The sequence below is a fragment of a genome, unplaced genomic scaffold (assembly GCF_019419815.1).
Source record: "Pyrus x bretschneideri cultivar Hongxiangsu unplaced genomic scaffold, Pyrus_bretschneideri_v1 Contig10, whole genome shotgun sequence".
Classification (NCBI taxonomy): domain Eukaryota; kingdom Viridiplantae; phylum Streptophyta; class Magnoliopsida; order Rosales; family Rosaceae; genus Pyrus; species Pyrus x bretschneideri.
The window spans coordinates 9,253,486-9,269,392 of NW_025999391.1; the positions used below are offsets into that span (position 1 = coordinate 9,253,486).

Here is a 15,907-nt window from a genome sequence, read left to right on the forward strand (position 1 = left end):
TGCACAAATGACTTGTCAACTCCTTCCCACATGGTCTAAATTGTATGGTTGTCGGTCGGTTTGCTCCAAATAAGCAGCCCTATATTTAAAAGCTAACCCAATCTTTCCCTCTAAATAAATAAATGGCGCCAAAACCCATTAAATTTTTCCACATTTATGATCCTCTCTCTCCTCTCTCCCCCATAAAACCCCAGTTTTGATTTGTGTGTTTTTTCTTTCTCTTCCTCTCTCTCGTCAATTCTGGGCATTAAATGCCGTCTCGGCAGCCCCCCCCACAGTTAATGACCGCACCGGCCCTCATTAACTGTCCTCCCCACTTTTCCCTCCACCCATCTCCCACCGTCCGATCCACCCCACCCTCGCTCCATCACCACCCTCCACGTGTCGATCCGGAATTTAACCTCACTTCCTTCGTTCCTATCTCCTGTTAAACCTCTCCGGCGACAACAGCGCTTCCGGATCTCCGCACCTTAGCCGGCTCGATGAGAAAGCCGATAACCCCGAAGATCTTCCGAACATCGGACTTGTCATCGACTTGCTACGCCGCGAATATCCGCCGGTTCCGGCGCCGGAGAATCTCGCGCTCGACTCTGACAGCGGGAAGAAGCCTTTTCGGCGGAAGAAAGGAGACTTCATGCTGACGCCGCCTCTGTAGGATGATCTGAAGGAGAAGACTCGAGGCTTCGTCAACGACCCGAACGGCGACGGCCGCTTGCTCCAGAAGCTTCCTCTCCGGTACCGCCACGGTGACACCGTCGCAGGCTCTGTCACCATCATCCTCTCCGCCGACGCCGAGCTTCGCTCGAACCCGAACGAGTGCGACCTCTTTAAAACAAAATCTCCGCCGTTGATCCGGTAATCCTCCCAGTAGTTGGAGCTCCTCCTCGGCGATCGCTCCTCCGCGCACCGCTCGATCTCGGTGACTAACGAATCGGAATCACACGGCGCCGTAGCTTCGGCAAGAGGCTCGAGCGCGATGCTCCGGAAAACAGCGTCGTCGAGGCTGGGCCTGATCCTTGCGGCCATCAACGGAACGAACGGAGATTCCGGACGGAATATTCCGGCCCGGCAGAGAGGACAGTTGGCGTGAGATCGCAGCCACATGTCGATGCAGTCAACGTGAAACACGTGCGAGCAGACCGGCAGCGTTCGAACGTAGTCGTCGTTTTGGAAGTCGATCAGGCAAACGGCGCAGTCACGGCTGAGGAGGGATTGTTTTGATGTGTATAGAGAGAGGGGGATTGTTTTGATCACCGACTCGTCGAGGCCGTAGGGGGAGAACACGTGGAAGCCGATGTCGGCGGGGTCGAGCGACAAGTCGTAAGGCGGGGAGTCGATGTCACCGATGGATGATGGGAGGTAGGAGCGGCGACGGCGGTGGTGCCAGCGTCGTTGGAGGCGGAGGATTGGCGGGATGACGTGGCGGGAGATGAGGCGGGAGTAAGTGACAATAAGGAAGGCGGTGGCGACGACCACGACCATGGCGATTAAGGGCGGGGAGAAGTCGATGGGGTACTTGGACGGCGGGGATGATGCATGGAGCGAGGTGGTGATGAAGAGGGTGGAGAGAGTGGGGGCGGGTGCAGGAGATGGGGATGCAACGACCATTTTTATGAGTATTAGTACAGTGGCGGAGGAGGAATCATTGGCGGCGGAGGCGGTGGTGGGTGTTTTGAAGAGTGGAAAGAGAGAGAGAGAGAGAGAGTGGGGGAAAGTGGAGGGAAGGGGGGTTAATGCTTTTGGTTGACTGGTGTAGTCGGTTTGGTCTTACGCGATTCGTTTCGGGGTGGTCGCTGCCTACGACACATCAGCGTCGCTGAATTTAAGACCGCGTCCAGCTGTTGTTTTCGTCTGCGGGAATGCACCACTTTATTTTCCATGTGGACTATGTTTGTTTCATAGTTTATAATCCTCCTCATTTTAATTTCTGAACAAGACCAAGTAAACGGGATATTTTGCTGGTAACACTGATTTTAATCGTGTTGTACACCCATATTGTAATATGGAAAATAAGATATTACGTGACAAATATTTTAGGTACGCAAAAATATCTCTAAATAAAACTCAATTCGATTGAAAAATCTTAACTTGTTACTCGCATATACTCATAAATATCCTAACCAATTTAACAATTCGCAAAAATTTCTTCAAATAAAACCCACTCTGTTGAAAAATCTTAACTCGTTGATTGCATACTCACAAATATCCTAACCAATTCAGCAATTTAATTGTTTGACAGTTAATGTTTCCATGTTGTTCCGCATTAAAACTATAGTTTCAAATCTGATTTTTATTTTTTGAAAGAATTCACATTAAAACTAGTAAGATATAGTGCAATTGAATTGGAATTTTCGATTTGGCTGAGTTTATTAGCACTCTAATATTTATTCTTTTGAATTTTTTTTTAAATGTAGTGTTGCGGCCCTAATTTCACTAAAATTGTGATTGTGTCAATCCTAGTAAATTTTTATAGAATTCTATAGTCTCTTTTAGATAGTTTTCCTAGTTGTAATGTATTACTTGAAAGGCAATGATTCTTCCTTCCTTACCACTAAAAATAAGGCACAATGGGGTGAGAAATCACAACACAAAATTCACCCAATTCTCTCTTTCATCTTTGCTTGCTGCCTCTCTCCCTCTCTGTATTTCATCGGTAAAATAGGCCTCCAATACGTTATGAGCATGCTCTTAACGCTGCACTAAAGAGAATTTGTCCATCTTCAATCAGGGGAGGATTACGTTTCATTTATTCTTTTACGACTAACATTTTATTTCTTGAATTAATATTCTTTATACAGATTCTATTTCTTCTTTCTATATTGAACGTGATAGAACGCATTTTGAAGATGGATATCCGACAATAGAGAAGGATCTTCTACAACTACCATTCAAAGGCTTTCCAGCAAATCAAGTTCTTCTAAAACACATAATTGATATTTTATAAGCCCCTATTAGCATGAAAATATTCATCATGATGCATGAACCTTTATCTTACTCTTATATATATATATATTGTATATTTCACATATATATGTTGTGCACATGCAATTAATATTTCCATATTATGATTATGCAAACATGTTATATTATGCTACACTATGATAATAGAAGCAAGAACTAGGGCTTTGAAAACCCTAACCGAGAAAAAAAAAAGAAGAAAAAAGTGCAGCTGAGCCACGCCAAGCCGAGCCATTGTCCAACATTAGCAAATAATTGCGTCGTCCCTACCTTCAGGCTTGGCTGCCACAGACACCAGCCTGCCTGCCCGAGCTCCAGCATCCCCCGTCAACTCGCAATCGTCCCGTAATGGCGAAGCCATCTCGGACGACCGATTTGAGAGATTCCAGACGGTTCTTGACAGATGCGAGAACTAGGATTTTCCCCTCGTATGGAACCACCTCCTTAAAGGCAATCGAGAATGGTGGTCATGTCCTTGAGCCTTGAGCTCGGTCCTCGAGACATGACGCCACGTGCGGTGGCGAGTATCTTTGTTTCCGGCGAGAACTAGAGCTCTTTAATTCGGCTGACGACGACTGAAGTTTCCAATATGGTTCGGTGACTAACCACCAAATACAGGAGTTGGACTTGAGCCGTGAAGTCCAATCAATTTTGGGCCTTTTATTTTTCTCGGCCCAACCTAGTTTTTCTGGGCTCTTCTTGTTGTAGCTTGCAGCTACTCCATATGAGCCTTCTTTTCTCAGCCCAGGCCCCATGCACGGCTTCTTTTCCCTGCAAGCCTGCAGCCTGATGTTGCTGGGTTATAGCCTTTCTTGGCCCAAAGACAAATTTTGGCTTGTTACTTGCTTCCAGCCCGCACCCGGCCCTGATAGGGTGCCCACGGCTAAGCACAATTTTGGCTATTTCGCACTTGTGTGGCCGCAGTCATCCAAAACCAATATCACCCGAACGTCTATATTTTCTTGCTTTCACAACCGACCCTTAAATGGTTCCAGCGGATTGAATTAATTTAATGACCAGTAATTCATTAATTTAATAAAAAATAAATTTTTAATCCCGTAAAAATCCGTATACATCATTTTTAATAAGAAATTAAACGAGAAGATATTAATATTTGAACAATGATCCAAGTAGACAGCCACATAATTTATTTTATTTACAACATTGCCCTTATTTTGCAAATCATTCTAACCGAAAATATCGCGCCCGTGCAAAGTCGAAAAAGCCCTCAGCCGCACGACAGCCGCAAGGCTGATATCATCCTTTTGAAGCCGTCAAAAACCCCCAAATTACAAAATCGCAGAGCACCAACTAGGGTTTTAGGGTTTTAAGGTTTTAAGGTTTTAGGCGTCAGGCTGCGTTTGTCATATCACTTTGCGGGAAAGAGAAGTCGGATCAGATAAAGAAAAATGTTTCCCATGTTTATGCAGAAGCCAGACAAGGCTGAGGCTCTGAAGCAGCTGCGGAGCCATGTCGCCATGTTCGGGGCTTGGGTCGTCGCGATCCGAGCCGCCCCATATGTTCTTCACCTCCTCTCTGGGGAAAAAGACGAGCTCAAGCTTGAATTTTAATGGCCATCTCGTTCTATGAGGTAGTTTTCGGGATCATATCGTTCTTATTATTTTCCGATTTCTTCATTTTTTTTTTTGTTGGTGGGTTTTCGATGTATTATATTTTTAGGATATACTAGGAAGAGGGTATTTCTGTTTGTTGTTAATATTGAGAAATTTATGAACTGAATACTTGTTTGACAGATTGTATTGTTGTTGTGTTGGGATAAATTTGATAGTTGCTCATTAGGTGTTGTATGTAATAGGGTAGGAGTTGTTGCATACATTGACAATTTGATTATATTTGAAACAGAGTACGAAGAAAATCGGGAGTGATGACCGATTGCTTCTAAAATATTTTACCTGAGTTATTTTATGATAGTATATTTGTTTCTTTGAGATGATGATTGAACCTGACAAAGATGAATTTTTTCTTGTATAATCTGCTCTTTTTGGTTGTTTTAATTTTGACGCCACGGATCACTACTCTACAATGCTATAAGTAGCATGTGAATTTGTGATTATCTAGTTATACAAAACTTCTCGTCAAGTTAGTGATGATGGAGTCAACAATGTGCCTTAGGTGAAAGCAGGCCATATGAACAAGTTGAATCAATATTATTGCGGAATAGGCAATAATATTTGATGTAATGCCCCATAGGCAAATTGACACAAGAACTGTGTATGATTTATAGCATATTTGAAGTAAGAGTAATTTTTTTCCCTTTGAATGTATTCCCAATTTTATTTACAGATAGGTTGAAACAGTATGACTATTGGGAATTTTGGTCTATAAGTCATTAGCTTTTTCGTTGTTGGAAAATGATGCATGATAGCATGTCTATTATGGATTTTGAATTTGACTTATAGAAACTTTGGTGCTAGTCACATTGTGGATGGGTATTGTAGGCATCACTCTTTCACAAGATAGTACCTTTTATTATTTCTCTATCTCTCTGTTTTTTCAATTTTGTTTTCTCAGTTGAATGGTTTTCTTGTGTGTGCGAACTGTTTTGAAAACAAAGAAATCACACTCATCCTTTTTGCTGTAATAGGTTGAAGACCTTTAGGCATGTTTGATACATAGGATTGGCTTGTCTTGGACTAATTGTAGGGATTGGTTAGGATTGGCTGGATTAGTACTTAGTCTTGTCCTAAGTTTGGCGTAACTTTGGAAATAAATTTTATTCTTTTGAAGTTCAAAATACCAAACCCCTGGTAATTGTATTTTGAATAGTCTACTAGCACAGCTGAACATGGAAGCTGCCCATTTGCAAAGTCTTTGCATCAACTTGTGGCTGTGGCATAGGGCTTGTATTGGACCATGTTTCTGCAAGGGGTTAAATAAAGAAATTTAAGGTGGTTCGAGTCTGGGTTAATCCGATTTATGTATAGTCCCATGTTTATATAGCGGATAAGGGCTAAATAGGGTAACATGGAAGGCTAATCTGGTAAAACAAACGTTCTCTTATGGTTTTTGTTTGTGCATTAAATTTTTGTCCCGGTCAGAGAGAACAAGCCATTATTATTAATCAAGTCCATGCTTCAATAAGAAGAGTAGGGTAGCTTGCATTGGCACAAAAAGGATTATAGATCCCAGTGGAAAAGATTGAATTGTAACTACGCAGGAAACCGGAGGATTTTGAGATTTCGTTTTGTTGGGACAATATGTGATTATTTAGTTATTTGATTGTAATTAATTAGGCAGTGTCTCTGTCCACTCTGATTGTCTGGCTAATTTTTCTAGATGTTTGAGCATTTTATGGTGATTGTGGCTGCGTAGTATCCTAGTAACATCATCCTATATTCTTCATTACGAATCTTCAAGCGCTCAAACTAATGATGATATTCTTCATTGATTCTCATGTTTTCTTCTTTGATGGTGCAGGTCTAGCAGTCGAGGAGTTAGACGTTATATGAAGACGAGTTATTGAGTGCTACTATCGACTGTCTGAGTTTATTTTGATTCATAATGTTTATCTTGGAGTTGATCAGTATGAACCTGCAGTAGATTATGTTCCGGTAGCCTTTCATTTTTGTTAGACAATTTCTGTTTTATTGACTGCACTTTTTGCTTGGTATTTGAAGACGTCCTAAGTCGTCAATATTATTGAATCAATGTACTTGCTGGTACTTCGACGTTACAGTTGTTGATTTTGTCATCGATGAAGTGTTAAGTACCGTACCGGACTATTTTCTGTATATGAATAGTTACAAAGATGCAGCTGAAAAGGCCCAATGATTCCAACTGCAAAGCATTAAAGCTGGCAGAGGCCAAATAAGCCATCAGGACAACTGCAAAGCATAAAAGATCCACGTATGCAACTGTGATAAATTCCCGAAATTCGTCGCAAAATTAAAAGATGTCTTGAATTTTGGACGAGGCTCCTCTCTAGATCTTCTTTGTGGGGTCTGAAAGTTTAATTAATTGTGTCTGTTTTTTGTGCAGTCAGTTTTGATTAGGTATTTGTTTGTGTTTAATTTTAAATAAAAAATTCAAAATAAATTCTAGCAGCACGATGTATAATGAATGAACACGATTGGTTGATCATTCAAACATGATGTACAATCCTAATCCTTAAATTTTAGTCATCTTTCTCTATTGGTTGATATAAATTTGATAACTTCTGTGATAATTCGGCATCATGGAAACTTCTTACTCCACATGATATGTCATAATGTTTCATTTCATTTCATTTTATTTTGTAATATTTATGAGTTATTTATTTTGAACAAAATGAGTTATTTACCGGGATGACAACGGTTCGGTTTGGGGACGGAAATGCTATATCCATCTCCATAACCATGAGAATTAACCATACTCATAACCGCAAAATAACCATTGGGGATTATCCATAACCATATCCACCGGGTAACGGATTTTCAATCGGTTATCGGTTATATCCATCTTCGAAAAAAAAAAAAAATTATATTCATCCAATTGACGCACTATAAATTTTAGTAAATACTAATTCTGCCATTAAATAGCCACATCCAATTACAAAAAGCATAAAAATATATATCTGAAGTTGATCATGATAAGCCAATATGATAAATTGGTCCAATAAAAAAGAAAAAGAGGACAAAAACAAATACGAAAGGAAGACAAAATAAATTGTCTAATAATTTGAAAACTTGTGACGACAAAAGAATGAGATATTTGCACCTTGCTTCTAGTTCCACCAAGCCAGCGTCATATTTCATGGTGCTCCTCCTTCGCAACCATCAATGGAGCATGATTCCTCCATTATTAAGCAAATGACAAATAATAGCAAATGACAAATAATTAATATGAATCGTTGTACACATATAATCTACAAAGAAGATAGTTATATACATATAATATAATTGCCAATACTTACCTCATTCATATCCATATCTTAAAAAAAATTGCAGCAATCGACGTGTGCATTAGAACAAGAAGCTAGTTGTGAAACATAAAGACTTAAATTAATTCTAAAAACTGAATGCATACTGATTAATTAAGTTTGAAAAATAAGTTTGAAATTAAGATTAAAGAACATGCACAAATATAAGATGAAAATAAATTAATACTTTGGGGTACCTTGAATTTCTTTCCACAACCAATTTTGGGCGCACATTAAGGCTTCCAATGTCTTTGGATGAAGTCTACTATGGTGTGGACTTACAAATCTCCCACTAGTATTGAAAGCTAATTCGGAAGCAACTGCAGATACATGAATAGCTAATATATCCCTTGCCAAAGCACTTAAGATAGGATATTTAGTCCCAATTGATTTCCACCAACACAAAATATTAAAATCAGATGTTCTAGGCAAAACAGCCTCTTCCAAATAGTGATCCAATTCTGACTTTACATTATCAGTACTTACAGTACTAGAAACAAACAGGCAAGGTTATCCATTAAAGGATTCATCTCTTCAAAGTCAGATTGATTCAAATGAGATGAAGTGAATGATGGTTGATGACCCATGTTAGAAATATGATTAGATCCACACTCTTTTACCAAATCATAACAATATTTGCGAATCTTATCAATTTCATTCGAAGCATATTGCCCATACATAAGAGGAAAGAAATACTCAGTTAGCCTCATCTTGAATCTTGGATCCAATAAAGTAGCTACAACCATTATTCCATGAATCACACTCCAATATTTATCAAATTTCTCAATCATACTTCTTGCCATATTTTTTATTTCATCACATCTAGAGGTAAGCCATCGGGTTAGCGACAACCTGATCTCACAAATCTTTGGAAAATAAAGATTGGTTGTAGGGTACTTAGTTCCAGAAAACAACTCGGAGACATTATAAAACAACTTTAACTTCTCACAAATCTCTCTTGCCATCTCCCTATCTCTATCATCAGGCAAATACTTATATTGCGACTTTCTTTGTTTCAAACGAGGGAAAACATCCTTGTAAATCAAAGCAGATTGAATCATTAAAAAAGTGGAATTCCACCGAGTTTTACAATCAAGCACCATCTTCTTAGTGCTTGGAAGCTTCAACTGACATGCTGCTTCCTCAAAATTTTCCTCTGTTTTTGTGTTGCCATCTAATAAACAACACTATCACGAATTTTCTCAACACCACCACCATTCACTTCCAGACCATCCTTCACAATTAAGTTTAATATATGCGCACAACAACGCATGTGAAAGAACCCTCCACCCAACAAAAGTGAACTACTAGAAAGTTTTTCAAGAATAAGATCAATCATTTTATCATTTGTAGTGCAATTATCTACGGTTAAGGTAGAAAGCTTATGATCGAGGTTCCAATCTAGCAAGCACTCCATCAAAACATCTGAAAGTGTCTCGGCGATATGCGGACAAGGCACATAAATAGATCTGAAAAAAATTACTAAGAAGATGGTTACAATAAAGAATCTGAAATATAAATCTAAAGCTATACAATAATTAAATAGAAATTAAAGTATTAAAGATATCATCTTATTATTTGACTCTGCAATGTCCAAGAGTCATCAATAAAATGTGATGTTATTACCATAAATCCTCTGTTTTGAATACTTGCAGTCTACATATCAGTAGTTCTGGCAATTCTACTTTTATTTTCATCCAACAATTGCATTGTTTTCGAGCGCTCATAATCATATATTTTTAGGATATCACTCTTGATTGTGTTTCTTGAAACAACCTTAAACAACGGTTGGACAACACTCATGAAGTTTCTAAATCCAACATGCTCAACCATGGAAAGAGGGTACTCATGCAATATTATCATTTGGGTGAGAGCTCTCCTTGCACTTTCTTGATCAAATGTATACAACTCTACTTTCCCATCTCCTACTTTTTGGATTAGTGTTTGCTTTAATTTTTTTTTTCCTCCGATGTGGACATATCGTCACATGATGCCTCAAATGGCTGGTTCCATTTCTAGTGTTCCCACCAAGCTTCTTGTTACAATAATTACATATTGCTTTCATCACCCCATCAAGTACTATTCTTGTGTAATGTTGCCACACCAAACTACGAAGTCTCGAATTATTACCTTCACCATCATCACCCCCAGATTCCTCAATCTCACTAGCGACCTCATTTGGAGTTTGTATATCTTGGGGCTGAGCAATTTGATTTGGTATTCTTGTTGCACAACACTTGGATTCAATGTAGGTGCTAGATTACAATCAGTTTGGGTAGATATTGTTTCTTCTTGAGACTTAAATTTTCTTTTAGACATTTTGATTACTGCGAACACAACCAAATCCATTAATATGTAAACAAAGACATGGTATAATATTGAAACTGAATCAATTAACATGTAAACTAAATATGTAACAACAAACAAGAAGACAATTGATTTAATTTTGCATAATTCCTATGGGCTCATAACATATTTAATAAACTGAAAAACTGACACTAATTGATAATTTGCATGAATCGAATAACATGAAAAAGAATGAAATATTACCTATTGAGCTGACAACATGCACCAATTTCTTGACAGTGAAACTCTTGAAGAGAGATGAATCTGATAAACTTGGAACATTTGATAATTGATATATAAAATGATTCAATGAATTAATTTGGTTGAGTATAACAATAAGAGTATTGAATTGATGAGGTTGTTGGTATGCCCCGTGTATGATGTTTGAAGAGAGATGAATCTGATAAACTTGGAACATTTGATAATTGATATATAAAATGATTCAATGAATTAATTTGGTTGAGTATAACAATAAGAGTATTGAATTGATGAGGTTGTTGGTATGCCCCGTGTATGATGTTTGGTGCATAATAAAGATAGTATAGGGTTTGATGCATGCATAATGAATTAGTACTATAGGGATAGTAATAATTGAATACGTTGTGGGCATGATTCCAAGACTTCGAAAGGCATATTTGAATAAAATATAATAGATACCAAATATATATATATATATATGTATAAAATATTCGGATCAGATTCGGGTATGGATATAGATTGGGTACCCCTATAACCATATCCAAAACATAACCGAATAAATTTCACGGCTTTTCCCCATGTCCAAACCATACCCGAATTTTCATATCCAAATCCAATCCATTCGGGCGGTTATTCACGGTTATCGAGTTTAACGGTTAGAATTACCATCCCTAGTTATTTACTAGAGAATGTGGAAACTAACAATTTCAAAAGAAAAAAAATAGGTTGTATTTTGTGGGTCCTGCCATTAATCAAATTAAAATAATTTGGCATCAACCTTTTTTGCTATCATTTTTTACACATGGAGGAATAAGGGTCTTCTTCAAATTTTCTTTGTGAGAATCTCATGATCTTTTATCGTATTAGTTCATCGTACATCAAACGTCATAAATTATTTTAAATTTTTTTATTTATAATTGAACACAAATAGTACCTGACGAAAACTGACCACACGATATATAATAAACGAACACGATTAAATAATCTCTAGAATCCTCAAAAAGAGGATCTCGAGAGGATCCTCATTCCACATGAAGCACTTCCTTCAATCCAAGTCAGCAGTTAGCTCATCTGTTAGAGTCATTATGCTCTTAAAATTATTCGTTTTTTGTCCAACTAGCATTTTTGACATCTACTCTCGAGATGCTCTAAGACAAACAATAAGCCATGTTACTTTCCATCACTATCGATTACTCAGAAAATACTCATGTAAGAAGTTATCTCGATATTGTGTCGAATATGAGAAGCGCCTCCTTCCAAAGCAAATGGCTCAACCCCACCTTGTTGTAATCCCTTGAATTAATTGTTTAACGTCTATGTGTTGACCCTAAAAACTACCAAGCCTACGTGGCGCGCATGCCAAGTAATTAACAAGATAACTACGTCATTCGGTTGATGCGGGGCGTGTCTGTGGGGCGTGCCAACTTGTTGGCCGAGCTCGACCGAGGAGTAAAATGTGTTGATGTTACGTTGAGCGCACTATTGGCTTCTTGGTCTTGCAACTGCGGTCCAGGAAGGAACACGTCTCGACCTTCGGAATCTGGAGCCTAAAGACAAGGCTGCTGGTTTTGCGAAGTTCACGGATTTTCGGCACCGGGTTCGATCAAGGTGATTATATTCATAAGAGTATAAGCACGCCGAACCGGTACCAAGCTATACGGACACAAATACTCAAAAGAGATGTATGTCTTGATAGTGAATGTGGTTCGGCTGTTAGAATGTTGAACTCTAAAACTTACTTGTGAGTATCCAATCATAAAACAACTCGGCGTTCAATGTGCCGAGCCCAGTAATCTGTAACACCTCACTTCGCCGAGAAGGCTAATGAGATTACCTCTACCAATAAGGATTCGAAAATCCTTCTCGACCGAGACTTGGATAGCTAACCAGTCGGCCTCGACGCAGTGTTGTTTATCTAAACTGAAGGTACTCCGCGGTCGGTTGATTCTACGGCAACAATGATGTTTATCAAAACTGAAGGTGTCGCCGGTTGCCTTCACAGTGCTGTTTATCCAAACTGAAGATGTGTGGGCAAAAAAGAAAATAAAAATCTCAAGGTGTTTGAGAGGTTTCGCGTGGAGCAAGGGTTTACGCAGGGCAGTTTGTGTGTTGAATTGGAGGCTTAGAATGATGCACCCATATCTTATTTATAGTAGCCAATCTCGTCATGGCCGAACCAGAATTATACTTAGATTAGGATTCCTCATCCTAATCTAACCAGATCTCGGCCAATCCTTCCTCCATTAGGACTTTGAACCAACCTCTTTATCCGACCACATTCACTTCTTAAACCTCAGCATCCTCATTCCACTGAGACTTCTTATACTACTAGGGTTCGACTCATTCGCTCCTACCCAAATTAATCATTCTTGTAATAGGACTCGACCGACCTGACTGGGCGGCTTATGACCACTAGACGGCCCTTAGTATTTTTGGAAGAGTTTTGGACCAAACATAAACCTAAGCTCGACCTTATAATATTATTTTGGGCCCAAACACTATGTAAAGACTTATTTGGATTAGAAAAACTAGTATTTGAGCCCTTGTGGTGAAGTTTGTAGAATTTGGGTCCAAAATTGAAAATTTCATCAACTCTTTGTTAATTGCTAGCACACGAGGCTCACATGTGAGACTAAAAAGATAAAATTAGCCTCTCATGTAAGCCCCACGTACTAACAGTTAACGTAGAGTTCCATTTAGCCTAATATATGTGGCTCACGTACTAATAATTAACGGAGAGTTGACAGAATTTTGAATTTTAGGCCTAAATCCTAACATACTTTATCACATGGGCTTAAATCTTTATTTATTTATTTTTACCACAGAGGCTATCTTCTAATTACCCTATCACTACGGAGACTAATAATGCAATTAGGCCATATGTAACTAGTTTACCACTAATTAACTTACCACATTCAAAATTTCGAACTAGGTTAGGAATGTTTTAAATTGACCTCAAGATCGAATTTTTGTTTCGAAAGTCTTGACCTTTAGCCACTTTGTACTATTGTCTAATGATATTCCTCTTCACTTGTAAAAGGTCTTAGAGTCAATTCTCGCTAAAGACGAATTTGAACTATATTATTGCTAGCCTATTGTGAGGCTAAGCTCACCCCCCTCTTTCTTAGTATAGATAATATCATTTGTTAAAAAAAAAAAAAAAAAACGATTTTTGGATTGTTTAAATAGAATTACAATTGTGTTTACTTTTCGAACAATGAAATTCAAATTTATTATAGAATAACGGAAATTATAAATACCCACAAAAGCACTGCCATCAGCGCTGATTAAACTTCCATTAAATAGATTCCATATGAAGATTTCTTAACTTTAAAAAAATGAGAGATCCCGATAAACACAACATAACGCGTATAAGCAACATATGTAGGTAGCTTAATGTGTTAAAGTTGTTAGGGTTTCCTAGCCTTCGGGGTTAGGTCTCCTAGTTTTTAGGGTATGTTTTAAGTAATGGTTAATAATCCATCTTCTTGAATGACAAGTTTGTTGCACTTTCTATTTTAAATTTAGTCAAATACCACAATCTAGGGTTGTTAATCGTGGGGTGTTATTTCCTTCGTTCAGTTTCATTGTAAGGCTATTTAAAAGCCATTGTTACTTTCTAATTCAATAAGAAAGGTTCCCCCAAGTATTTGAGTGCATTAGGAGGTTTATTTGTCGATCTTTCTAGTTCTTGGTATTAAAACCTCATCATAGGGCCTGATCAAAAGTCTGAAATACAGTTATTAGTTCAGTGTGAAGCAACAATGACATGGTCCCTGAACGTAGTTTCGTGCAGCAAACAACTGTAAAGTTTGATGGACATTATGATCAGTGGAGCATGCTCATGGAGAATTTCTTATGCTCCAAGGAATATTGGAGCTTGTTGGAAACTGGGATCCCTATAGTAGTACAAGGGATGGATCTCGCTGATGCACAAAAGAAGATAGTTGACGATCAAAAGTTGAAAGACCTGAAGGCTAAAAACTACATGTTCCAAGCCATTGATCGATCAATTTTGGAGACGGTTTTGAAGGACACTGCAAAGGATATTTGGGACTCTCTGAAGCAGAAGTATCAAAGCACGGCACTGGTCAACCATGCCCAATTGCAAGCTCTTCGCAAAGAGTTTGAAGTGCTCCATATGAAGGATGTCGAATCAGTGAATGATTATTTTGGAAGGACTCAAACCTTATTAGCTATTGTAAGAGTCCTTCCAAAATAATCATTCACTGATTCGACATCCTTCACATGGAGCACTTCAAACTCTTTGCGAAGAGCTTGCAATTGGGCTTGGTTGACCAGTGCCGTGCTTTGATACTTCTGCTTCAGAGAGTCCCAAATATCCTTTGCAATGTCCTTCAAAACCGTCTCCAAAATTGATCGATCAATGGCTTGGAACAGGTAGATCTTAGCCTTCAAGTCTTTCAACTTTTGATCGTCAATTGTCTTCTTTTGTGCATCAGCGAGATCCATCCCTTGTGCTGCCGCAGGGATCCTAGCTTCCACCAAGCTCCAATATTTCTTGGAGCGTAAGAAATTCTCCATGAGCATGCTCTAGTGATTGCAGTGTTCATCAAACTTTGGGATTGTAGGTTGCAAGAAACTGCTTTGAACAGCCATGTCGTTGCTGCTTCACACTGAACTAGTGACAGCATTTCAGACTTTTGTTCAGGCCCCATGATTGGGCTATGATACCAAATGTTAGAACTAGAAGGAACAACAAATAACCCTCGTAAAGTTTGAATAATGCACCCAAATGCTTGGGAGAACCTTTCTTATTAGATTAGAAAGTAACAATAGCTTTTAAATAGCCTTACAATGAAACTGAACGAAGGAAATAACAACCCTAAAATCGTGGTATTCGACTAAGTTTAAAACAGAAAATGCAACAAACCCTCAAGAATAGGGATTATTAGGCCATTACCCAAAACAAACCGTAAAAATTAGGAGACCTAACCGTAACGGCTAGAAACCCTAACAACTTAAAAAGGGTTATGTGGATTGGAGACCGAATCGATGTGCATTCTGCTAACCAATGGCTCAATTGTTATTAAATTTGTTGCTGATAATAAACTACAAGGGCTTACAATAAGGGAAGTCATTTAATAGGGAAAGTGATTTTCACACATTTTATAACTTCTCACACACTTTTCTTTATTTATGATCGTCGAATTGAATAAATCAAACGAAATCAAGAGACAGAATTCAATATGAGTGTGTAAAAGGCTAAATAGAGTGTTGAAAATTACTTCCTTTACAATATGCATGCGAGCGAGATTTGCAAATAACTACTTAGAATGAGTCATTTACACATTTTTCTTGCATGTATACAATTGTAAAGCTCACGTGGTGCCTTTTCTAAGTTTTGCTATCTAACCTTGTGTCATCTATTTCTTCTCCATTTTTCCTAAATGCCTCAGAATTTGAAAGTCGCTCACCTCTAACATACCCTAAAAGTGTGTCATCAGCTACGGTCTAATGATAATT

General features: G+C 38.5%; 2 protein-coding genes across 2 annotated transcripts; one reads left to right on the forward strand and one right to left on the reverse strand.

Annotated features, from left to right (window-relative positions):
• Window positions 1-101: 101 nt before the first annotated feature.
• Window positions 102-1,623, reverse strand: LOC103964148 (RING-H2 finger protein ATL65). Its single transcript, XM_009377047.3, has one exon. The coding sequence runs from the start codon at window positions 1,606-1,608 to the stop codon at window positions 418-420; it is 1,191 nt and encodes a 396-aa protein (XP_009375322.2). The 5' UTR covers window positions 1,609-1,623; the 3' UTR covers window positions 102-417.
• Window positions 1,624-4,242: 2,619 nt separating this feature from the next.
• LOC103937565 (mitochondrial import receptor subunit TOM6 homolog) lies at window positions 4,243-6,654 on the forward strand. The gene is made up of 2 exons (XM_009347512.3): window positions 4,243-4,549; window positions 6,397-6,654. Exon 1 carries the CDS (start codon window positions 4,368-4,370, stop codon window positions 4,527-4,529), a length of 162 nt encoding a protein of 53 aa, XP_009345787.1. The 5' UTR covers window positions 4,243-4,367; the 3' UTR covers window positions 4,530-4,549; window positions 6,397-6,654.
• The last annotated feature ends 9,253 nt before the right edge of the window (window positions 6,655-15,907 follow it).

Coding starts and splice junctions, on each gene's coding strand:
- LOC103964148 (XM_009377047.3), bottom strand. CDS start 1,608: ATGGTCGTTGCATCCCCATCTCCTGCACCCGCCCCCACTCTCTCCACC.
- LOC103937565 (XM_009347512.3), top strand. CDS start 4,368: ATGTTTCCCATGTTTATGCAGAAGCCAGACAAGGCTGAGGCTCTGAAG.